At 38.7% G+C, this 26,612-nt stretch overlaps 1 protein-coding gene across 2 annotated transcripts in view; it reads right to left on the bottom strand.

Annotated features, from left to right (window-relative positions):
- Positions 1-26,612, bottom strand: part of Hook3 (hook microtubule tethering protein 3) — a 79,823-nt gene that overhangs the window by 40,045 nt on the left and 13,166 nt on the right. For both annotated transcript variants that reach the window (XM_041673539.1, XM_041673540.1), the window contains exons 3-6: positions 16,613-16,685; positions 13,799-13,849; positions 7,816-7,948; positions 799-866 (exon numbers count right to left, since the gene is read on the bottom strand). In XM_041673539.1, coding sequence (XP_041529473.1) covers positions 799-866; positions 7,816-7,948; positions 13,799-13,849; positions 16,613-16,685 — 325 coding nt within the window. The remainder of the gene's footprint in view (positions 1-798; positions 867-7,815; positions 7,949-13,798; positions 13,850-16,612; positions 16,686-26,612) is intronic.

Below are 26,612 nucleotides of genomic sequence, written 5' to 3'. Positions count from 1 at the left end.
CCAGAAAATGTAGCACACTGCTGCTGCTACATCATGTAGGTCTTTTTCCTTTCCCTGGACTTTCTCCCCTCTCTGCAGGGTCTCACTTAGGCTGACCTTGAATTGGCAGGTCCTTGATTTCTCCCTCCTGAGTGCTAAAATGACAGACTTTCACCAGACCAGCATGGCCAGCAGGTCTTGCTTTCCGTTTGCTTGTTGGACTCATCTCTCTTCTTACTGCCCCTCATCCTTCCAAGTCCAGTCTCACCCCTCTGAGTGGCCTTATGTAATGTCCCTCCAAAGCTGTTCCCTGTTCTATATTCTTCCCCCACTCCACGGTACTTTTAAAACAATATGAATTCTTTGTGACCGTTTTCTCTCTGAGACTCTCAGAGGGAGACACACTATCAGAGAGCATATCTTAGTATTCTTAGTAGCTGCCTCAGTCTCTAGTGAACATAAGGTTTGAACTGTTTGCTAAATGAATAAATTCAATATCCACACAAAAGACACAATATACTTAAAACTTAATTAGAATACAGGTTATACATAATAAAAAGAGATTTGTTTTGTTTTTTCAAAACAGGGCTTCTCTTTGTAACAACCCTGTCTATTCTGGAACTCAATCTGTAGACCAGGCTAGGCTCGAACTCACAGAGATCCATGTGCTTCTGCCTTCCAAGTGCTGGGATTAAAGTTGTGCACCACCACTGCCCAACAAAAATAGAATTATTTCTTAAAACCATTATCTCTCTTGCCTGAGCTCTTCTTTTCTCCTTTAATTCGTCACGAATGAGTGCAGAGCTCTCATCAACGTACCTCTTGAATGGCTGTCATGACAACATGCTGAACAGACTCCTCCATCATCATAATGGCTTGAATGTACTCTGAAAACAAGAATAACCTGGAATGTCACTGTTCAAGTTAAAAGATGGTCAAGACTTGAAGTTTAATACTCTATAAACCCTTGCAAGCAGTTTTCTGTGTTTGGATTCTTCCTCAGAATCCCCTGTTCATGGCTACTCTGCCCCAAATGTGTGCCACAGGTGAGCAAAGTCTGAACACTGAACAGCACTAGCTGTTTCCCAAAAGACATTCTGTTCTTGCTTCACATGTGTTCATTTGGTTGAGACTGGGTCTTGTAGCTGCCCTCCACTCACTTTGAATCCTAGGGTAGCCTTGAACTTGTGATCTTCCTGCCTTATCTCTCAGAGCACTTGGATTATGGAGATCTATGGTCTCACTTGACTCCTCTCACCTTTTCCTGCAAAGCTGATGCTGTAGGCAAAGGTCGGGGAACAGAGCTTCGGCATGAGTACAAATCAGAGTAAGTCAGGCCCAAAGTCAGGGCAAAAAAGGACCACATCACCTTTTCTACACTCTGAAGGTTGACGTTTTCTTTGTGACAATGTAAAAATACTCTGGTCTTCTGTGACATCAAAGCACTAAGTTATATAAATTCTCAAGTTTGTTTACTATAGAAAGAAATAACTATAACAAATTTAAGACAGACACTGAACCCGTAATTGAGCTACTATATGCTCCTGGGCTTTAAACTACTATCCTGCATCTTTATATGAAAAGAAGAACCACATTATTCTCAATTTCATCCAGGCCCAAACCAGGAGGGTCTCGGTGAAGTCACTCTAGAAGTAATAACTTTTTCCTCTGACACAGCCCTGTTAATAGTTCTCATTATTTCCAGATCCAAAAATGGATGACAGAAGTATTACATCAATGGACATGACAGGCACCCTAAAGTTATAGTACAGAGGCTCTTACGTATGAAATGTACGACATTACCATTAGACCTATCTACTGGAATGCTGAACATAAGCCTCTCCCCAGCAGATAACCTGGTTTTTGTTTTAAGTATTTTAACAACACCACTGTGATACATGACATCAAACACAAGAACTAGCAAGTCTAGGATGATTGTCAGGTCCTCAATATCAAAGACTATGAATGAGCATGGAAGAGAAGACACCATGGCACTGGTATGGGGAAGGCAGGCTTAATGGCAACTACTGGGAATGAGGTGAGCAACAGTAAAAAGAGGTCAGGACATTAGTAGGTATGAGAGGGGAAGCGTTAGTTAAGAAGCGGTGTTGCCACGTCAAGGCCCTTCCCCGCGAACACCGTAAAGTACTAAATGATAAGATGGTGATGACAGCTAAATTAATATGCACTACTTTAAACCTTAAAGTTAAAAATATAATTATGTATGATTATTTGGTACATACCCATGAGGCATTGCTAGAGAATGAGGCATACAATGTAAGGAGGCTTACATTCAATTTTATTTGTTCCAAGTTTTTTTTAGTATGATTTAACACAAAGAATTGAAGGCTTAAAGGCTGAAGAAATATGTTTTCCCACCCTATATCTAGCCCATTCATTACAACTAAGAAATTTGACAAATTCTGTAATATTTATAAGTCCTAAGCTTCTAATCTATAAAGGTATTTTTGTTCTGTTATTGTTTAGTAGAGGAGCAGACTGAAGGCAGACGCCATGGCTGGTGGATGGCTCAATAAGTAAAGGTGCTTGCCAAGCATGTCGGGGGACTGCACTTTGACCCCAGGATCCAGAGTGGAAAGAACGAGCTGACTGTCACAAAATGCCCACTGACCTCCACATGCACTCCGTGGCACAGGTTGTGCTCCCCATAAATAAATGTTAAAAAAAAAAAAACAAAAAACAAACTCAGGCATGCCTTTAATCCCAGCACTCAGAAGGCAGAGGCATATGGATCTCTGTGAGTTCAAGGCCAGCCTGGTCTACAGAGCCAGTTCTAGGACAGCCAAAGCTGATGCTTCACAGAGAAACCCTGTCTCAGAAAACCAAAAAGAAAAAAATGTTAAAGAAAAATCCTACCAACCCCTAACAAACCCAAAACACACAGTTGATGTTATTATCAGTGTGCCTTCTACTATTTTTTAATGATTTCTCATTTTATTTTTTAAAGAAAACAAACTATCTTTTTTCATTTTATATACTAATCGCAGTTTCCACTCCCTCCCATCCTCCTATTCCCTCTGCCTACCTCCACCCCAGCCCCATCCACTCCTCAGAGACGGTATAAGGCACATTGCTGTGGGGAAGGTCCAAGGCCCTCCCTACTATATCTAAGCCGAGCAAGGAATCATCCAAAGAGAATAGGTTCCCAAAAAGCCAGTACATGCAGTATGGATAAATCCTGGTGCCACTGCCAGTGGCCCTGCAGTCTACCCCAGCCATACAACTGTCACTCACACTCTAGTTTGGACCTATGCTGGTTCCTTCTCTGTCTGGCTGGAGCTGCAACTCCCATTAGCTCCAGCCCCATCAGGGATCTGACCTCTTTGCTAATATTCTCACTCCTCCCACTCTTCAGCTGGACTTTGGGAGCTCAGCCCAGTGCTCCGCTCCGGTGTGCCTTCTACCATTAATCTGTCTTAAAATTTACCACTATTTTATTTGCCCCAATTAGAGGTCAAAAAAGACAAACAAATACATATAGTCAAGCTCTCAACTACTGTTTTAAAATTTTCCAAATGAAAACAATGGCTAAATACAAAGCAAATGTGGACACAGTTTCATTCAGTCTTCATAACTAAGAGATTTTGGAGATAAGGACAAAGGCAGAGACCATCTCATCCACAGGTAGATAGTCGATTACTGAAGCACACTTCTGAGAGCCCCTACTCTGTACCAGAGGATATTTTTTACTTATAAAGATTGTGGGCGTGCTCCCAGCCGCCCCTTCTGCTTTCCTGTTCTCCGTGGGAACCTGTGGTTCTGTAAGTCTATTTCCCCATTAAAGCTGTATATATTATTACAATCTGTCTGCATTCATTTATGCTGCTACACTACTCTATCTACCTACACAATGCATTCACAATGACAATTAATGATTAACAATTAAGAGGCTCACTTACATGATTCTTAGCTCTCCACTGTATTCCTGACCCCAGAGAATACTGCAAATCTGGGTGAGAGATTAAGAATCCTGTTCAACTGGAACCTTCTTCCTTCCTTCCTGTCTAACTTTTATAATACTGGAACGTGCTTTACAGAGCTGTTTTAAACAGCTGTGAACTCTGCTAATAATATCACCTTGCCAGACAAGATGTGATCACTAGAGCAATAGTGGCCTGAGTGTTATGAGAGTAATCACCACTTTTTATCTGAATTTTAGCCCTGCTCCACAGTAGGAAATCATATTTGGTAATGTAATTCTGGTTAAAAGTCCATGGCTGGGGAGGTTATAGTCCCTGGATGGGGTGATCTCACTACTGTTATTTTGTTATATGAAAATGATGTCATACAGTCATCTGAATATTTACGATTATACATCAACATTAGTGCTGTTCTCACTCTTGGTCAGAAAAGCTTCTGTTTTCAGTGATTAATACAGAGACTCGCAACTGGGTAAGTGGCTGAGAGTGCTCAGTCCTAAAATGAGACCTCTGTATCATCCCTCTAGGGCTCCAGGAACAGTAAGCACTAGAGGACAGGAAAGAGTGCTGTGAGGTGCTGTCTTCCGGACACAACACAGCTGGTGAACCCACACCAATAGTGGCTATCTGGTTTAGATGGGGGCTATCAATGTGCCATCGCTTAAAAATATTTTTGTAACCAGCCTGGTCTACAGAGCTAGTTCCAGGACAGGTTCCAAAGCCACAGAGAAACCCTGTCTTGAAAAACCAAAAAAAAAAAAAAAAAAAAAAAAAAATATATATATATATATATATATATATATATATATATATATTTGTAAAAGAAATCCAGTTTAGCCGGGCGGTGGTGGCACACGTCTTTAATCCCAGCACTAGGGAGGCAGAGGCAGGCGGATCTCTGTGAGTTCGAGGCCAGCCTTGTCTACAAAGGGAGTTCCAGGACAGGCTCCAAAGCTACAGAGAAACCCTGTCTTGAAAAACCAAAAAAAAAAAAAAAGAGATCCAGTTTAAGTAAAGCAATTCTAAAAATGGGAGTCGGTTAGTGAGGTGAAGGGAAAGCCCTAAAGCCTATACTTGACTATTAAACTTATTCACTACTAGAATATGAAAAAAGTATAAAAAACAAGTAAATAGAAACTTGTTATTGTGTTATCAAGTGTGAAGGAGAAAAGAATGAATGGGAAAGAGAAGCTTTGAACTAAAAAACAAAAATCAAATCAAAACAAAAAACTTAATACAATTACAAAATACTGTTTATCATTTTGAATAGCTCCCAGCCCCCTGTTCTCCAGCAATACTTCTCGAAATTCTTTATTGACTATACAACTATAGTTCTGTGGGATTTTTAAGGCACTGAAAGATAACTTAAGTATTTCTTACTTTGAGCTATTCTTAACCAGCTGTCCTTCAGCTAACCCATGTCTAGACTCGTTATATCCTTCCTTCACAGCATTTATGGCTACTCTGTAAAAACTTGCGCTATGATTTATTTTTCCTCCACTCAAGCTCTATGCTTGAGGCTTTGTGTCTCTTTTGGTTGGTACTGTATAGCCCTCTTCCATAATATCAGTTCAAGAAGCATTTGTGACATAAATCAAACCTATGTTAGGAAGATGGCCCAGTGAGTAGGAGTGTTGTGTCAGCATTAGGACCCAAGTTAAAATCTCTAGTGCCCAAATAAAAGATGGGGACAGCAGTGCATGCCAGTGACCCCAAAGTTGAGAGCAGACAGGCAGGGTTTAGCAACTCTAGCCAGCCAGCCTGGCCAAAACAGAGAACTTCAAGTTTGTAGGACACCCTGTCATAAAGAATAAAGTGGAAAATGATAGAAGATGAAATCCAATGTCCTTCTCTGGCCTCTGCATGCAAACCCATGAGAGAGACCTACCATGAGCATGCAGCAGAACACATATATCGACGGAAACACACCTCCCAAAAGGCAAAAGTAATGCTTTTACTTTACATATAGTAAATTTGAATGTATTTTAAATAAGTGATCCCCATACAAATTAAGTCACATTTTCCAAAGGGATTAAAAAAAACTCTAAAAATAAAAATATACATTATTACCCATGTATCAAAGGTGGTCTTCAAGTAATTTTAACAATGCCACAAATTGGAGTTGCTATACACATAAAAACACTGCACTTTTTCCAATATCTGCAATCTGAATTTAACTTACTAAGAACTTACTAACTTCTCTAAGTCTAATTAGTGGTTTTACTAATTTACCATCCATATATGGTAAATTATGACTTGAGGATGACTTATCCCATAAATGCCACCTAATAAGTGACATTTTTAAAATTTGCTAGCAATGGAAAATTAGTTTTCTATTTTCTGGGTATATTAAACCACACTGAAGGATAGGTTCTATGCCAAGCACCATATGGCCACTACAAAATGAACTCAACGTATTGTTGTAGACTTTTTGTAATTTGTAAGGCACTGAAAGATAACTTGAGTATTTCTTATTCTTTTGTTTGATTGGGCAAAATACTTTTTCTCACTCATCTTTTGACTATACATTATGGTTGATCATCTTGTGTTGTTTTTTTTTTTAAATATTTTTTATGGTTTATTTAACTTTATTTTATGTGCACTGGTGTGAAGGTGTCAGATCCCCTGCAACTGGATCTTCAGAGAGTTGTGAGCTGTCATGTGGGTGCTGGGAATTGAACCCGGGTCCTCTGGAAGAGCAGTCAGTGCTCTTAACCACTGAGCCATTTCTCCAGCCTTCATCTTGTGTTTTTATTCTTTTAAGGAGAGAGAAAAAGGAGGAGACGGGAAAGGTATGAGAGGAGTTGGCAGAGGGGAAATCTTGATCAGAATATATTGTATGAAAAAGGTTTTCAATAAAATAAATTGTGGCTGTGGCAGGTATGGTGGCAGATGCCTACAATGCCAGGATACAGAGGCAGGCAGATCTCTGTGGATATGACGCCAACATGGCTTACAGAGCCAGTTCCAGGCCAACCAGGGCTACATAGTGAGACACTCAAAAAAATAAAATTGTGGCTATAAGAACTTGTAATATGAGCTGGGCGGTGGTGGCGCATGCCTTTAATCCCAGCACTTGGGAAGCAGAGGCAGGTGGATCTCTGTGAGCTCGAAGCCAACCTGATCTACAAGAACTAGGTTCCAAAGCTACAGAGAAACCCTGTCTCAAAAAACCAAAAAAAAAAAAAAAAAAAAAAACCAAAAACACCCCCAAGAACTTGTAATATATAAGTAAAAAGGAATTACTGTCTCAAAACTATCTACATCTGCATATATATTTTAAAAAAATATTAAAGTCACATTTCCATGAAATTAACATTGTTTGAAACATTATTATGTACAAGATATTGGAATTATTTACATGTCTTGTTACTTAGACCCCCTAATAATCTTGTGAGGTAGGTATTAAATGTTCATTTACTAAGAATATGAAATAAAGGTTAGATTTGCACACTATCTCTCCATAGACTTTAAGTATGCAACTATATCTTATTCTGAAGCACAAAAATATTTCCTAAGTTATCATTTTGCAAACTGAATTAATATTTTATCAATAAAATAAATATCACTATTTGTAGTTAAAATGCATTAAAAACAATGTATTGAAGTTGGGGATATAGTTCAATAGTGAAGTACATACTTAGTATGAACAAAGTCACCGGGTTCCACAGCCAACATAAAAAAGAACAACAATATAAAAACTATTCAGTTATATATAGTTATATAGTCTTAGAGAAAGGGATGGAATATGACCATAATCAAAATTATTGACTACCTTTTGGAACTCATTTAAACATGAAGACAAAGCTGTAGAAGATGGGTAGCCATAGAAAGATGCCATTTATCCTAGTGCTTGCCATACAAAGTATCAATATATATTACTTTCATTAGTTACCTTGCTTCTGTTCACAATTCACAGCACAGCCGAGAATGAGCTGGAGCATCCTTCCGAGCTCTGCTGCATCAGAATGCTCCCCAATAAGGTTCACATCAGGAAGGGTAAAATCATTAATCTGCTGTCCTAAAATCTGAATGGAGACAAAGAGATTATAATTACACTCATATTTATAGCACCAAATAAAATGTTGAATAGAAATAGATTTGTTATCACTAGAAATTCACTGTCAAGGCCAGAGTTGTTCTGCCAACCTCACTCCCAATTTCTCTTCTTATTTTCTACACCTAAATTACAACTATCACGCATCCTGGCAACTTAGTCCCTAATCTGGTACGTGGTATGTACACTGAACAAAAATCCATATACTATTGATCCTCCTTCTGTTCTAAGAAAGCTTGGATGTTTGATCTATAATGAATTATAACCAGAGTGGGCTAAACTAAAAAACAACCAAAACATTGGTATTAAAGAAAAATTCACACTACCAACAGTGAGATTCCCCTTTGCTACCTTCATTTTGTCTCTAAAAATGTTTGTAGTAAGATACTCTTAACAGGAATGAGAATGGCAGATCCCTTTAATGGAGAATATGGTCCCAAATGAAGTAACATATGCAAAGAAAAGGGAATCTCTGTCGGGTAACCTGTCAGTGAAAGCCCCTGGGAGGTAGAGCAGTTGTTGGTTAAGCAGCCACTTCCATCCTTAGCACCACATAAACTAGGTATGGTGGTCCATGGGTATAACCCCAGCAATCAGAAGGGCAGAGGAACAGAAGTTCAAGGTTACCCTTAGTTATAAAGAAATATACCATCAACTCAATTAAATTTAATTCCTCTCCTGCGTAGGTAAATCACTCTCCAGCAGTAATTAAAAACAGGAAAAAGGAACTGTTCTGGAGACCTCAAAAACAGCAGTTCAGTTTCTTGTCCTTGAGTCAGAGATGTACTTGGTTCCATCACAATTCTGTCCTCAATAGAGGCCTGAAACACCAAAAAGGTTCAGAGGCACTGGTTTGTGTTCTGGTTTCTGGTTATCATTCTTCTAGGTTTACATAGCAACCTAATGAGCACACTGCCTGGAAGCTAAGCATGATCAGGTGCTTCTCTGATCCTTGAAGCTGTGCCAAAATTCCAGTCTAGCCACTAGGATGCGAAGGTGTTAATGAATACCTTGTGTGTGGACAACTGGCCTGACAAGCTTACCTCCCAAGCCTCAACCCAGTGAGGCCTGATTAACTCCTAAACAGGGACTGTCAGTGGCAACCCTTTCTTGCTTCCTTTCTCTTAAGCTATCTTCTATAATAAAACTCCTTTCTAAAACTTCATCTTCTGTTGTTTGTGAAATTAATATTTGAGTTCACAACACAAAGGACAAAGAAGTCACTAACCTGGAGTAGCTTTAGTGGTGAGGGACCCTAGTCCCCTAAGTAATGTCACCTCAGTGAGAAAGGCCTCTTATATTTAAGGGTCTCCCCTCCCCTGCTTTTCTCCATTTCAAAAGGATATGCATCTTTTAAATATAATGGAAATGTCTACTGGGAAAAAAATGAACAGAAGGGTTGGAAAATGAATAAAATAAAGATGTGTTCATGGGAATAAAAAATATACTAGGATGTTGCAATGGCTAAGCAAGAAAGGTATGCAGTTATCTCAGGAGTAGATAAAACACACAAGCAGTAAAAAGAAAATTGGATTGAGTAATCAAAGAAATTTGAGTAATTAAAGGGTCAGCCCAGGAAGTTTAAAGGTTCACTGAGAGTTCTATGGAATAAAAATAATAAAAAAAAAGTAGAAAAATTTCCTAAGACTAAAACTTCTTATTATTATTATTATTCGGTTTTTAAGGATTTGCTAAATGCTGGCCAAGCGTAATAAAGCAAAATCCATGCTCAAAATGCACTTTTTGCATCAAAGCACATTTTCATGAACCTCTCCCTGCAACATACGAGTCCGTGGAGAAAATGTGAGAAAAGAGGATGAGGAGTTCCCAGACAGAATACGAGAGGTAAAGACAGAACATAGCTTATTTACTTTCTCGTTGATTCTAATTAAAAATGAAAACGCTTATGCTTTATTGCAGGAATCTCAATATTCCACTCCCTCTGGAAGCATTCACAAAATAGAGGATATAGGTAACACTTTACTTTTCTAGTCCTGAAAAAAAACCCTGAATTTTAAAATGGACAACATCTAAAGGATTTGAGTCAGACTATGAACCTTCATAAATGTTTCTGTAGGTACATTTATATAGATGTCTACAAAATTGCTACCATATTTATACAGCACTAATAAAAACATTTTTATGGTTGAATACTATTTGCCTAATAAATATTTCAAAATTTCCTTGTTCCAAGACATGTGGCTAATTTTCAGTTTTACATCCTATAAAATAACATGGAGGTGGACAGCTCTTCAGTAGTTTTATTTTATTCTGCTTTTTTGAGACATGAGTCACTAAGTTGCCCAGGTTGGCTTCAAATCCCTAGGATCAAGAAATTCTTTTACTTTACCCTCCTGAGAAGCTACACAGTTTATAAAAATTCTGAAAATAAAGTTACTGTGTCAGGGTTGGAGTGGCTCTGCCTCAGGAGGTAGAATCAGGAAGATGAGAAGTTCAATGTCATCCTTGGCTACATACAGAGGTAGAGGCCAGTCTATCTACAGGAGATTCTGTTTTTTATTTTAATACTGTTTCAAAAGATGTATATTTTACAAAACTTTCAAGATAAACAAGGATTCTACCTTCATGAAATATATGAAGCAAGGAAAAGACATATAAAACAAAGTAACTTAGAAAAATACATGATTACAAATAACACTGAATGATGAGGCTAAAAGGGGAGCTTGGCAGTGAATCATGCAGTAGAGACTCATGAAGTAACGCTGCAAAGCAAACATCAATGCTCAACACCTCAGCCCTTCTCATCAGCACTTGGTAGATAACCTGGTATATATAAGAGCACACCAAGAAAGCTCCAAAGGTGCCTGTCACCTGCAGGGACACGAGACTTACCTCCTCTCTGGGCACAATAAGCATAGCTGGGTCATGCTAACTGGGACATAGAATGATGCTGCAGACTCAAAGTCCAAAGCATTGCCAAGGAAGGTTTTGTGGAGTACGGTGGGGTAAGAGGGTGAGAAAAACAGAGAAAGTGAGGAGGTATCAGAGCCTGGGTTTCTCACTGTGAAGTACTGATGGCAGCACCCATCTGGTCAGAGTGCAGCATCAAACTACAGTGACATGTAGAGAAATAGTTCCTAAAATATCACCATCATCTTTTCTGACTTAAATTTTCTATTTCCTTTCCACTGTGGTATTTTTTTGAGAAAATTATAATTTTTAATTTTCAAGATAAGCAAATATGGTGCTTAGGGCAAAATGATTACTTCTCATAATCCCCAAAGATCTAGCAAATATTACTTCTTAATATCCTTACAGGTAACTTCTGGCCAATGAACAAGAAAGTCCCAAACAGTTATGGTGTTTTGCTCACTTGTTCAAGATGTTCAAGTGTTCATTTATATATTTTAAATATCACAATTTTCTTGAAAATTAATGCTGATTTTTTTAAATTATTTGAGATGATTGCAAAATTAACTGTCCACTACAATATAGCATTGCAGGGGGTTGGAATTGAACAATGACTGCGTCAGGTCTGGCCCCAACCTTGTTTCATAACTAATACTATAAAGGGATGGGCACCGAAATAAATCTGCGTAAGACAAGACTGTAGACTGATCCTGTAAGAGTGAACCACACAAGTTGAGTCTGGTGCTACAGGCCTTCAATGCCAGCTGCTTGAGAGACTGGTGCAGAAGTATATCAAGTTCAAAGCCTGCCTGGGCTAAAGGTCAAGGCAACCGAGGACAAATTAACAAAACCCTCTTATCCAAAAAACAAAACAAAATAAAAAACCAGAGGGCTGGGGGTATAGCCCAGTGTGAGCACATCTGCCTAGCAGAACAGCACAAACAACCCAAAGAAACATGGAAGACTTAAAATGGAAATTAATGTAATCTCTGCTTTTCTCCTTTTACAATTGTCCTGACTAGACAGAACTACACAACAGTGAAAAGTAAAATTGCTCACCAGTTAGTATTTTAGCAGTCTAAGGACAAACTAAGCACAACTTAGTTATGTGTGGTCACAGAAGAGCTGAAGAAAGCTCCATTTTGAAGGTCTAATTGATTTTGCTGATGATGATATTAAAGGACATCCCAGTACTCGGAAGATGGAGGCAGAAATATCAAAAGTTCAAGGTCAACCTCAGCTACATATTGAGCTTGAGGCTAGCCTGGCCTATGTGAAACTCTGTCTTGAAAACAAACAAGTCATCAGGCAGGACATGGTGGCTCATACCTAGTATACCAGCATAAGAGAAGTGGGGCAGGAGAACTGTCCATGCGTTGGAGGCTAGCCTGGGTGAAGTGAGGGAGTGTCCCCTGAGCCAAGAGCATCCAGCTGCACCTTCATGCAGAAAAGATCATCCAGCTGAGTTTGTTGATGACTGAGACCCCAGAATAAGGGCATGAGAAGGCAAAAGAGTCTCACATGAGTAGCCAGCTATTTCCTACCACCTACTGTACGCAACTCTACCTTAACTGCACATGATGTCAGAGAGGGGTAGTATATATAGGGCAAGGAAGACTGTATTCATCTATGTGGCTATGGCAAAGCCCCCTCCCTGCTGGGTAAAGGATTTTCAGGTGTGGCATTTTTTAGCAGCAGGAAGAGAAGCACCCACATCCCTTTAGTAATCCTTTACCTATGTTCTCTGCAAGGAAGCACAATAAACCCATTGGTTTCTAAAGAGTGAACTTTGGTGGAATTGTGTCTCCGTTTGTCATTGGGACTTTAAGAAAAGGGGTAGATGTTGCTTACATCTCTCCCTGGAAGGAATTTTAGTAACGCTGGGGTATAAATGAGTTTCTGGACAACCTGTATTACAGAGTAAGCCTTTCTGAAAACCCATGGAAAGGACTACAGAATGATACCAAAGTTTGAGACTTGCATTCTAGGCTGGATGTGATGGAATGGTGATTCTCAGCCTTCTTGAAGCTGTGACCCTTACATACAGTTCCTCATATTGTGGTGACGACCCCCAATCATAAAATTATTTAATTGCTATTTCATATCTGTAATTTTGTTATGAACTGTAATGTAATGTAATGCAGGATTATCTGATATGTGACTCCTCTGGAGTCGAGACTCACAAGCTGAGAACCACTGTGATAAAGTCCCTCACTAAGATGGAGAAGATAGATACTACAGACATAAATATGGGTATCTTGCGTACAGGGAAAAAAATGCCAAGAAAATAATACATATTTCTGGGGAATGTTATGTCCTATTGACATCTGTGATGATGAAATGAATTAGTTCCGCTGTGTGAGTATCTCCCCAGCAATGCCTATGTTCTGATATATCTGAAGGATGAGGTGAGATCAACTAGAGTTCAGGAGGTAGCTGCTGAATAAAAGACAAGTAGCAGGGCCAATCACAATGCTCCAAATGAGCTCTAAACTACCTTGACAAGTACAGGAAGAAAAGATGGTGCAGCATAAGACAAAATTTAACATATTTTACTAACCACGTACAAGCTACTCCTAGCAATGAAAACTATTGATATGTTTACCACCTAAGAGATAACTGGTTATTTGAACCAGCATCCTCAAAGCTGCAAAAGGGGAGAGAGAAACTATTAATGTTGACATGTTTTTTTCTTAAGCTTGAAACTATGAAAAATTTAAACCACTGTAATATTTCCAAGTAGAGGGGCTGGAGAGATGGCTCAGAGGTTAAGAACACTGGCTGCTTTTCCAGAGGTCCTGAGTTCAATTCCCAGCAACCACATGATGTCTCACAACCATCTACAATGAGATCTGGTGCCCTCTTCTGGCATGCAGGCATACATGGAGGCAGAACACTATACATAATAATAAAAAAAAATTTCCAAGTAGAATGAGAAAAAAGATCTTACCTCATGATTGTAATCCAAGATTCCTTTTAAAATTTTCTTTAAATTACTTATCTGTTTAGAGAGAGAGAGAAAAAATGGGTGAAAGGCAAGCACAGATCAGAGTACAGAGTAACATAAAAACTCAAGTGAATCACAGAGCAAGTGCAAGCTAAGTATTCCAGACCACAACTCTGAAGTCTCAAGTGGGCCAAACTCCAAAAACTTTTCAACAGCATGTTGGTACTTTAAACCATTTGGAGTTTGGAGCATTTCAGATTTCAGATCTTGAGATTAGGAATGTTCAACTGGTCAAGTTTATGCAACTTCTCTAAACAAACAAACAAACTCTAAATTTCCCCCAAAAATTTCTTCTGAAATCTGAAACACTTCTGGCTCAATTCCCATAATGGATATTTAAACTGTATGAAAAATAAAACTTAATAGGATATTTGAAGTAACAACATCAGAAAAAGACTATTGCTTAGTGATAACACTATGGGGAAATAAATAACCTAACAGATTATACAGACTATTGATAAACAAACGAAATAAATGTATTATTCTTAAAGACCTGACCTTAAATTTGTGCTATTTTCTCTAACTTAAGAGTATTAAACAGAAACTACTGCCAAAATTATCCTTGGAATTCTTTTTAAAAAATTAAAAATTAATTTGCACATATGCGTGTTTTGCTTGTATGTATGTTGGCTCCCCTGGAACTGGAGTTACACAGAGTTGTAATCTGCTGTGGAAGTCTGGGGATTGAACCTGGTCCTCTGGAAGAACAGCAGTGCTCTTCTTAACTGCTGCGCCATCTCCCCAGTCCCTTGTGGTCTTAATCAAGGAAATAATCTCCAAATTCTTCCATTGTCAAGAAAAGGCTGGTTTTTTGTTTGTTTGTTTGTTTGAGCTAAATACCAAACAAAGTAAATAATTATGACCCTGGCAGCACACGCCTTTAATCCCAGCACTCTGGAGGCAGAGGCAGGCAGGGATGTTCAAGGTCAGCCTGGTCTACAAAGTGAGTTCCAAGACAGCCTGGGGTAAACATAGAAACCCTGTCTCAACCCCCTCCCACAAAAAATTACTAGTGTATCCTGAAATACTAAAACAGACTAATATTAAGTATTGCAAAACACACCAGTGCTTTAAGGAGGACCACAGGTAAGATAAGAGGAAGAATTTCACGGTGTCTTAGGGTATTAACTCACTCCAGAACTTAAGTTCACAAGCTATTTTTATCTGAATAAAATGACAGGCAGATTAACTGCATTATTTGATTTAAAAACTCTTAAGTTCTCAGCTGCTTTTGACACTCCTCATACAGTTAAATTTGCATTGGATTAAATGTGCCATATCCTGTCAATCATCCTTGTGATCTGGTTGAATTTGTTCAATGTTAGTACTTAGTACATTAGTTACACCTCTTCCTTATATGAACTGTTTTGGATTTAGGATTGATGATGCTCAACCTGTAGCTGGGTACGTCCTAGAACAATACATCCTAGAACAAAAAGACAATACAGTTTGAGGCTAACAAATGAAAGAAGCTAAAATACTTAGTTGCAACCTCTGGTTTAAAACATTTTTACAAAGATTTCTTTTATGTGTATGAGTGTTCTGCTTACATGTAAATATGTATGAGCACCATGTGTGTGCCTGGTGTTCTCCAAAGTCAAAAAAGGTTACGGGATCTTCAGAATGGGAGTTACAGATGGCTTTGAGCTACATGTGAACTGCTGGTTCTGTAACCTAGGTCCTTGCAAGAGTAACAAGTGTAACAAGTGCTCCCCTACTAACTGCTGAGCAATCTCTGCGGCCCCTGAAAACACTTATTTTTTAAGAAAGAAATAAACTGAAAATTTGCTTATTTTTTAAAAACAATAAAACAAGCATGGTGTGCTTGCTTATATGCCTGCTAATCCTAGAGGTAAAGGCAGGAAACTGTGAACTCAAGGCAGATTCAGGCTGTACAGCAAACTATCCAAAAATAAAACAAAGCCAAAAAAAGACAGTATCATAAATAAACATTTTGTATTTCTGAAAAAATATATTTGGAAATGTATCATTTATTTCCTATTTGCTCTTCTAAGCTGTTAATTTGTCATACTTCCAACACCTGAAAGTGGAACACCTTAAAACTGATACAGTCATTTAAAATAGTGGTTTTCCCCATGGCAAAAAGTTACATTATTTTATTTTAACCAATGGCATATACAGTTGAAGAAGTGATTCTTAGAAAGGTTCTTGCACTTGTCATAGAGAGTAACTGGTAGAGCTGCAGTGTGAATACAGGCTCCCTGACTCCAAAATCCTGCCACTAATAGGCTTTACTGACTTACAGTACAGCATATCCTGGCAGGCAGTGTGTCAAGTTACTACTAATCTTCAATTCCATATTATTTTGCTATAGGCTTCCTAAATAACCTTCTAATCTTACTGGAAATATTAGATAAAACAAACAAGTATTATAAATGTGGTGGTTTGAAAGAAACGACCCTAGGGAGTGGCACGGTGAGGAGGTGTAGCCTTGTTGGAGGAAATGTGTCACTGTAGTGGTGGATACTGAGGTCTCCTTTGCTCAAACTATGCTTAGAGTTGCTTCCTGCTACCTGTTGATCAAGATGAAGCTACCTCTCCAGCACCATGTCCACTGGCATGCTGTCCTGCTTTCCGACATGGACTATGCCTCTGAAACTGAAAGCCAGCACCAACTGAATGTTTTCCTTTATGAGAGTTGCTCTGGTCATGGTGTCTCTTTACATCAATAGAAAACCTAAGTGAGCAATAGTAAACACCAACACAATATTTAAAGATAACAACAAAAAGAAATACCTTTAACCTCCAATTGTCTCCTACTTCAGTTTTGATTCTGTTTAGCCAATTATCATCGAAATATGCAGGATCTCTGCAAATAAAGAAAAGATGGATTAAGATAGTGTAGCTGTCACACTTATGAAACACCCAATCCCATCTCATGTCATCATTTAAGTGAGCCATAAAATATGTATATATGTATATGCCATATGCCAGCATTAAATAATCCATGAGATCAGATGTAACACACATTTTCTAAAATCATTTTGAGAATTTTGATAATAAATTAGGTATATAAGATATATTACAACATGGATATTAAAAAAACTAAAATACACATTGTTAATATATAGTTAGTATAGTCTAAAAGTGAGTTATAGTTGCGTAAACAGAACTAGAATTGTTAATAGCATAAAACTATCCAAAGCCAGTCAAAACCAATAACATGCATTTTTTTCTTTTTTAATTAAGGATCTTTTAAATACACTCTTTTCTCATTTTTCATAGCTATCCCCATTCCCACTCCTTCCCCTCCTCCCACCTCAATCTTCCCCCCACCCCACTCCCCCTCCACTCCTCAGAAAGGGTGAGACTTCTTATGGGGAGTCAACAAAGTCTGACACTTCACTTTGAGGCAAGACCAAGGCCCCACCCTCCATATCTAGGCTGAATAAGGAATCCCTCCAAAGAGGGATATAAAAGTTATAAACTAGATCTATCAAAATCATTTTGAACTTATATTTAAATTAACTTGTCTATTCATCTTTTTAAAATTTATTTTTCTTATTTGATAATGGGTGTGTGTATGTGAATGAGTGTGCACAAAGAGGTAAGAAAGGGCAGTAAATCACTTCAAGCTAGAGTTATAGGCAACTGTGAACCATCTGATATGGTGCTGGGAATTGTAGTCGGTCCTCTGGAAGAGCAGGAAGCTGAGTCATCTCTCCAGGCTCCTAATTCATCTGCTTTTTCTTTTTTAAACAGGGTCTCACTGTAGCCTTGGCTAGCCTGGAACTCTGAATGCAGGCCAGGCTATCCTCTAACTTAGAGAGATCCACCTGCCTCTGCCTCTCGAGTGCTGGGATTAAAACCATGCACCACAACACCCGGCCATTTATCCACTTTTAAAAACTAGTCAAGAAACAGTTCACATATTATATATTTATTCATTTAGATTACATGAATCACTTCAGAATGCAATACCGACAGAATTGCACAATCATCACCATATGTTAAAGCTTCAGTGTCGTCATAGAAAAGGAAGCTTAGTGATGGAGATGGCTCAGTGGGTAAAAGTGTCTGCTGTACAGCAGTGATGGCCTGCGTTTGGATCCCCAGTTCCCACATAAAAGCCAGGAGCAGAGGCATGTGTCTAACCCAAGCATCTAGGGAGCAGGGTCCATGGGGGAAGGGGTTTGATGTGGTGGGAGGATGGAGACAGGTGAATCCCTTGATTGAAACGGTAAGCTTCAGAATAAAATATTATCAGACTCCCTGTCTCAAAAACCAAGGTATAAAAGTTATCAAGGTCTGACATCCAATGTCAACCTTTAGATGATATCTATCTGTACATTAAGAGAAAGAACGAAAAGGAGAAAATAAGATACACCTTTTACCTATTAGCTGTCTTTGTCATTTTTTTATTTTTCTACTTCTGGAATTACTAATTTCTTTGTTCTTTGCCCTGAACATTTTAATGAGCAAAACAGTAAACCATATGACCATTTATGTCCGACTTCTCTCAAGTATGAGTCTAAGGTTTTCCTGTAATGTAACATGTATCAAGATTTGACTTCTTTATGGATATACATACATACATACATGCATACATGCATACATGCATACATACATACACCTGGCTAAGCACCACATAATATGTCCATCCACAGTCAACTACAATATTGGTATGGTCTATTTTGTTTATACAGATGCATTTCTTACAAACCATCTCTATGATAAGTGACTACTACAGTGTGGTTGCCCACTCTTTTAAACTAAAAAAAGATAAATATTTGGATTGTGTTTACTCGGAGCTATGATCAATAATGATCCAGTCATGTTCCAGCTTTCCTATGGACATGGTTCATTTGGGGTGGAATTGCTGGGTCACATAACTCTGTTTAACATAAAGCTTGTCTGTGATGATTCATGACTTCTTTTCACTTTAAAAACTGTGTGTGTGTGTGTGTGTGTGTGTGTGTGTGCACATGCAGGTGTCCATGGAGACCAGAGGAGGGAACTGGATCCTCAGGTGCTGGATGCAGTTTTACACTGCAAACATGAGCTTTAGGAACTGAACCCTGGTCCTCCACAAGCACAGCAAGCACTGTTGACCAAGGAGCCATCCCGCTAGTCACCATTTCATTTTCTTTTTAAATTTATTTTTTATTATGGGGGGGTGTCCTCTTTCCCTCTCAGCACCATGAGCATGAATAGAGAGAGGCCTCCAGGAGACAGAATTCAGTGAATCAGCTCAACTTTATTCCAAAGTATAAGGAATATCTAGGATTGGGGAGCCTGGGGACAAATTTGCATTAAATGGCACGCTCCTATCACAAGGCTCCTAGCAAAAGTCTTAGTTATCATATGTGCACCAAGGGAGACTTTTAGCAGAGATCTATGTCAGGTTTCAAGCTAAAGATAAGTCAGGAATCTGGTGTAGAGACAGGCATCTGGTTTAGATAAGGTCAGTCCTTCATGTCCAGGGACAGTCTCTGGATAAGGTCAGGTAGAGGCAGGAAGTTCTGCTGGAGAGAGGGAGCCCTATGCTGCCAAGCTACTGAGACAAGCTGCCAGGCCAAGGGGAGACTGCAACCTTTACTAGTCAGCAGAAATCTTCCAGCATTTTATGGATATGAACATTTGCCTCAATTACGTAAGTGTACCATGAGGATACCTGGTGTCTTGAGAAGCTAGAAGATATTAAATCCCCTGGATCTGGGGTTACAGACGGCTTTGAGCCATCATGTAGGTTCTGGGAACTGAAACCCCCCAGGTACTCTGCAAGAGCAATGAACGCTCTTAATCCTTATGTCACTTCTCCAGCCCTTTCTTTTCACTTTCTTGATGGCATATTGTATATACAAAGGTTGTTAAGACTGATGGTGAAGTTCAATTTATCTAGCTTGTACTTATGACATTTTTTATCTAGGACATTTCTGCCAAGGTCACAAAGACTTATTCCTTTTTGTAGTTTTACCTCTTGTACCCGGGTCTCTGATCCACTTCTATAAAGCAGAAGAGAGCTAACTTCATTAACTGGAATGTGGACATTGACACTCCTCTGTTCTTCCTTTAAGTGTAAGTTAGTGTTAGTGTTTCTAGGCAAATTTTTCTACATCAAGAGAAAACAGTTTAGGTAATCTGATGTAAAAAAAAAAAAGAGGTGTGCATTAGTACTTAAAGGATGACTGGGCCTCACAAATACTGGACTAACAATCTAGACTGTTTTTCTTATACATTTTTTTCCATCTACACCATTTTATCTCTGTGAACCAGCCTCTTCCTGTTTCTCCCAATACAAAGCTGGAAATGACTATAGATATGTTTTAAGTCTTTATAATTTCTAATTAAGACTGGCTGTTACTGACTCATAAAAGCCCAGCAAGCTGCAGCCAAAGTCTATTTTCATCCTTGATCCTATTACATGTGGTTAAAAAGAGAAATGGCCGCAAGTAGGACATAAACATCACTGGAGAAAGCAGCATAGCACCTGTCAGAGAGAAGTGAGCTCTCAGAAAAGTAAACTTCCAAGAACTGGGTAGGCATGTCCCTGCTGCAAACATTCTCCAAGAACTGGGTAGGCATGTCCCTGCTGCAAGCATTCTCCAAGAACTGGGTAGGCATGTCCCTGCTGCAAGCATTCTCCAAGAACTGGGTAGGCATGTCCCTGCTGCAAGCATTCTCCAAGAACTGGGTAGGCATGTCCCTGCTGCAAGCATTCTCCAAGAACTGGGTAGACATGTCCCTGCTGCTAGCATTCTCTTTGCTTAAAATCTCTTAGAAAACAGACAATGCAAAGAAAATGGGGATTCTAGTATAAGAGCAAAAAATTATTATAAAGATCAATTCAGATGTTAGAAAAAAATTAAATATTATTTTTGACAGTTAAATCACCTGAAAGTTATGATTATTGGCAGTAAAGTATTAATCTTTCATAGTCTGATGCTACGTGGTTGACTGCTAAAAGTCATAGGCACCGAACCAGAAAGTCCCTTTTAAAATGCTTTAAAACACTGTCTGGTTTAAAGTAGTCTCCAAAAAGATTTGTGCGATGGCTTGGCCCCCAGTTTGTGGTACTATAAATAGGTAATTATATCATCAGGGTGCTGAATTTATCAATGAATTATGGAGTATGAGGAGGGACTGATAAAAGAATGCAGATCACTGGAGGCAAGTTTTTGAAGAGTACACTTCCTCTTTGGGTCTTTCTGCTTCCTGGCATGCTCACTGTGACATCAACATAAGATCACCCATATCCTCCTGCAGCCACAGTATTTTTCCTTACTGCAGGTTTATAGTAGGAATGAGCAGACCATGACTAAAAACCTCTGAAAATGTGAGTCAAAATAAAGTCTTCTTTTTATTTTACTTATTCATTCACTGATTGATTCAGGTTTTCTTTTTGAGACAAGGTCTCATGTAGCTCAGGATGGCTTCAAATTCATTTATTTTGGAGCTTGAGCCCAGCCTTGAACATCTGATCCTCCCATTTCTGCCTCCTAAATACTGCAACTGTGCTGGGATTAAATGCCCAACCCCCAACCCATGTTGGAAGTCAAACCCAGGACCTTGTGTATGCTAGGCAAGTACTTTACCACTGAACTCTATTATATATCAACCCCTCCTCCATTAAAATTGTTTCTCACAGCAACCAACAGAAACCTAACTTGAAAGTGTTACAGGTAAGAACCCAGAAACAATTTCCCCAAGTTCAGAAGCTGTTAAGTAGCAGAGTTAAAACACAAACTTTTTGTTAAAGCAAATAAGCAGAGCTCAACACAAATGATTCTAGCAAACACTAAACTTCAGTGGCTAATCATCTCACTAAACTGTTAGAAGTGGAAAAAAAGAAAAACATCATTCATGGTCCCTCTATTTAAATAGATCCTGGCACCTGTTATTCCACCCGATACTTTACGCACATCTGCCATAAGGAACTTCCCAATACATTTTAGCAAAGTAGTTAGCACATATGTAGTAAGCTTCTAATCTACTACCTCAGCAGAACAAACCAGGAATAGTAGTCTGAACATCAGGCATGGTGGCACAAAGCTATAATCCTAGCATTTAGGAGGCAGAGGCTGGGGCAGAAGGAAGGTGAGTTTGAGGCCAATCTGGGCTACATAGTAAATTCCAGGTAAATCTGAGCCATGCAGCAAGATCCTGTCTCAAAACAGAATACTCACTGCAACTTTCTTTTCTACTGTTTTTCACCCCAATGGGACTTATAAATAGCAATAAACTTTGACTCTAAATGCAGGCCTCTGTGAGCGCCAGAGTTATTTTAAGTTTTAATTTCTATGTCATTGAGATCCATTTAAAAAATGCCTCTGATCTACAAGCCCCTTGCCCAAGGACAGACAGTTCCTGAAATGCTAAAGGAAATGCTATCGTTTATGGAAGATAACAAACCACATGTCTTTCACTCCCCTAAACAAGCCTGCTTGACCCATCTGCACTGGATGTGCTTGATCACACGTGGGCAGGAGGTTCACAGGCAGGAAATACATCAGGAGGTACATGTGCCCAAATTGGATGTAGGCTGGAAGTACGTCAGGATGCATGCTTTCTTGCGACTGAGCCTTATGGGAAATACTCAAGCTGTTGTAAACACTGATTCGGGGCCATTTCCAGGGAATGTGGGTATAGACCTGGCCAGAGCCCAGCTACTTGGCCAGTATTTAATTAAGCCCTACTTCAAATTTGGCTTTAAACTGTGGTAGTGGTCTTATTTTCGATTGGTAAGATTAACACCTCTAGCTGTGAATTTTGCTTAAGCAGTGTGTAATTCCAAAAAATTTCTAAGTATTCCCTAATTAATGGTCTTGGGTAGGAACAAACAGCATAAAGGCAATTTTTTCACAACTCTTTTAAGGATTATGGGTTTATATTGCATGTAAATAACTAAATAATCTCACTGGGAATGTTTTTCACAAATAACAAATTATGCACCTATGCCTTGACAACTGTTAAAACCATCTCCTTAACCAGCAGTGGATTTATTTGCCTGTACTTACTCTTGTAACAGGCCAGATGAAGGAAAGGAACATTAGTTTTAATTCTTAACATAATTCCAAAAATATATTGTCTTCTTATATCCAAATGCTTTCAACTAACAACAACAAAAGAAATTAATTTAATTTCTATTGCTAGAAATATTTAAATAATGTAATATTCTTTACAAACCCATACACATTAATATGACTCCAACAGGAATCATATTTTGATTCTACTTCTTTAAAAAGATGGTTTGTTTCTTTGTTTGTTTAGGGCGAGTTCCAGGGTGGCCTTGAGTACTTGTACGGCTACAATTTCAGGACTGACCACTTTGGTAATAGATAACCAGTCAGGGACTCATCCTTAGGAAGACTATTTCTCCTGCTTGCAGCATTCTTTAGTTGGCTGTAGTTCTTTGTCTAGGGATTGAACTTTTTTTTTGTACATGATGTGATTCTACACACAATACACTAAAGATTCTAAGAGAAAAGTGATCTAATAAACACTTTCAGCAAAGTGGTAGACAATAAAATCAACACAAAAATTAGTAGCCTTCCTATTAGACACAGCAAACATGGTGAGAAAAAAGAAACGAATCTCCAACAGATATGACAATAAGCTAGAAGGAAATCAAGGTTGTTTTAAAAGAGACATTGGGGGCTGGTACACAAAAAAGGCTACATAAGTTTCCATGTAAGAAATTTCGTATGGTATTTTAAAAAAAAACCTTAGGGGCACCCCTCTGGAAACTCCTCCCACTTTGGGAGTCTTTCTAGCTTGTTGTTATACACATTTGCTCTGTTCCAGAGGAAGAAAGAAACAGTAAGAACCACAGCAGAGGCAGCAGCAGCTCAACTTGCTTAGGAGCTATGGAGCAGCAGCCTGCTCAGCAGCCTGGCAGGTGACCCACAGCTCATGAACTTAGCAGGCAGAAAGACAACGGTCAATTTTTTTCAGAAGATAAAATGGTAAAATAAATCCTACTGCTAAATAATCTGTCCCCATCAGAGTACTTTGTTCATGGTACTGGAAGAATAATCTCCACAAAAGCTCTAAACTGTGGGTTAAGAAAAATGCAAATATGTGTGTGTGTGTGTGTGTGTGTGTGTGTGTACAGTTCTGATTTCTTCAGATATGCTGAAATGCCAACATCTGACATGAATTTGGATGTATTTGTTACATTCGAAGATTTACTTAAGACACATTTCTTAGTGTTCTGGGACAGTGTTATGATAAGAGTTTTCAGTGACTATGAGAAATTATTTCATTTATAAAACGTGACAGAGCAAGAGTCACTGAAGCTTCTTGGTGGACATAAGACACAACTTCGTAATTAGATCTGATAAATAGATAAATAGATAATTAGATCTTCGTAATAAATCTGAGCACCTCAAGTCAATGACAACACTATAACACAAAAGTTATACTATCTAGCTTGAGACATTTTGTATTTTCAAAGTATTCATGGCCAACCTCAGTCTATCTTGGACATCCTTAAGACCCAAACCTCTCATCTAATTCTTTGGTAAATTTCAGAACAGGACCATGGACAAGTAGTTCTACAGGGTGGAAGAAAAAGACCTACTTAAATGGATCAGGAATTGGCGAGACCAGTGCAACAAAATACCCATATACAATGAACATCTACAAGCCTCAATCCAAACTCAGCCTTTATGGATAGTTATTTAACAGCAGGTGTTCTGTTTCCTGAAGGACATCACTGATGATCTGCTGAGCTGCTGAGCCAGTGGTTTTCCAGGCCAGGTCAGACTGCACACTAGAGCCCTCGCTGTGGCTTTCCCTGCTCTTTGCCTCATTTCAGAATCCAGAGACTCTACTAGCTTTAGAATTCTGAATGTAACTGTGTTCCTGAAGGCCAAGGGATGGATGAGAGTAATGTACAGAAGAGGGTATTGATCATAGCAGGCAACACCTAGATACACGTGGCCCTCTTTGGGGAAGACACCACACGATATGGCATGCAGCATACACCTAACATCTTAAAGAGATAGTGCTTGAGTTGGCTGAAGGAAATGGTGTGTATGGAACTCTGCTGGAAATCTGAGGGAAATTCTGTCCACGGTGTGAGCTTTCAAAGATAAAACCGATGTGAAAATTAATTTGATACTGAAACTTAGCAACTTCATCACAATGTGGTTTCACAAGGTCCTAAAGAAAATATGTATTTGCTTTTCACAGCTTTCTAGAACTTTTTGACATGTGATTTTCTTGAGATCTGTGAAACTGTATATGTTGAAGGGTATTTGTTAATTTTACTTTTTTTTCAAGACAGGATTAGTTTAAGGATACCCTGGGCTACATAAACTTGATCCAGTCTAAAAGAGAAACAGAGCTCACACAAAGGTGATCCCAGCACTTGGGATCCCCTGCCTTTAATCCCTGCACTATGGAGGTGGAGACAGGCTGATATGGCTGGGTGGAGAGAGGAATATAAGGTGGGAGGAGATAAAAGCTCAGTGCAATCTAAGGACAGGATAGCCCTTTTGGTCTGAGGACCAAAAGGTCTCTCTAGTGGCTGGCTGCACTGCTTCTCTGTTCTCTCAGTCTTCACCCCTAATATCTAATTCTAGGTTTTTATTATTAAGAACAATTAGAATTTGTGTTACATGTATCTATATAAAGTTATTAGAATAATATCTGACTATTTTGGTGACATGCAGATCACAAGTAATGACTCAGAGTATGCCAGCCAGTGTCAATTAAACATAGCAATTAAGACATCTATATAATTATTTTTGCTATATTATCTAACTAAATACTCATTGGCCAGTAAAACAAGCCTCCCAACAGATGGTTTAGCAAGACTTGAGGACCCCTTCAAGGAGCACAAGTCAGAAAACCTACTCTAAAAAACACAGACATATTTCATTTTGTTTACTTTAAATGAAGCCTAAAAATTTCTGTGAGGCTGTCTTTACTAGAACCTGTGTAAAATAACTCATGATTCTAATAGAAATAGAAAAATTACTCTGATCTTGAAATAATCCCTTAGGTAGGCTAGACAGAGCTAAGCATTCTGGAGTTTGTGGTCTAGTGCTGTGTGTTTGGATTTAGTGTGAAAACAGTTATTACAACGAAATGGAAGGAACGTCTCCTTGCCAAGCCAGTTCTTAGAATGTCAGACAACAAACAGTTTCCACCTTGGCAATCGTAGGGTGGCATTAAAGGCGTTCATCAGGAAGATGTGGGCGTGTGGGGTGCCAAAGAAAGCACTGCATGTTACTAATGTATGAGAGCTGAAGGCGGGTCTTGTCTTTAAACCTGGTTTGTCTTTAAACAAGCCACTGTAAACACCAAGTTCAACAGTTGCATTTTAAGTATGATCATTTAACACACTCAAATGGTTACGTTGGAAGTAGTTTCTTCTTGTTTTATAAATGCTGAATTTTACTTAAAACAGTTATCTGATTTTTTTTTTTAACACTTTAAAAGTAAAAAACGTGCGAGGGCCAATGAGCAGGCTCAGTGAATAAAGTGTTTGGTATAGAAGTCTGACAACCAGAGTTCAAGATAGGAGAGAACAGACTCCCCAAAACTGCCCTCTGACCTCTACATGTGCACTATGCTATATATGTGACACACTGCATATGCACACACACATACACACGCACAAAATGAATTATTAAAAACGTGAGAAGTATACAGTTGTTAATTTATTAATGTCATAGAAGGATCTTAATTCTCATAAGGAAAAATGAATTTATTAAAAAATCTAGCAGACTTTGTAATTTAAATTAAGATAAAATTTTGTTGAAAAAAATTTAAAAAGAACACTGAC

Source organism: Microtus oregoni, unplaced genomic scaffold (genome assembly GCF_018167655.1).
Source record: "Microtus oregoni isolate MIOR12 unplaced genomic scaffold, Mior012 000024F_ref0000369, whole genome shotgun sequence".
NCBI lineage: Eukaryota > Metazoa > Chordata > Mammalia > Rodentia > Cricetidae > Microtus > Microtus oregoni.
The sequence above is the reverse complement of the archived record's forward strand: the minus strand, read 5'-3'. Positions and strand labels throughout refer to the sequence as shown.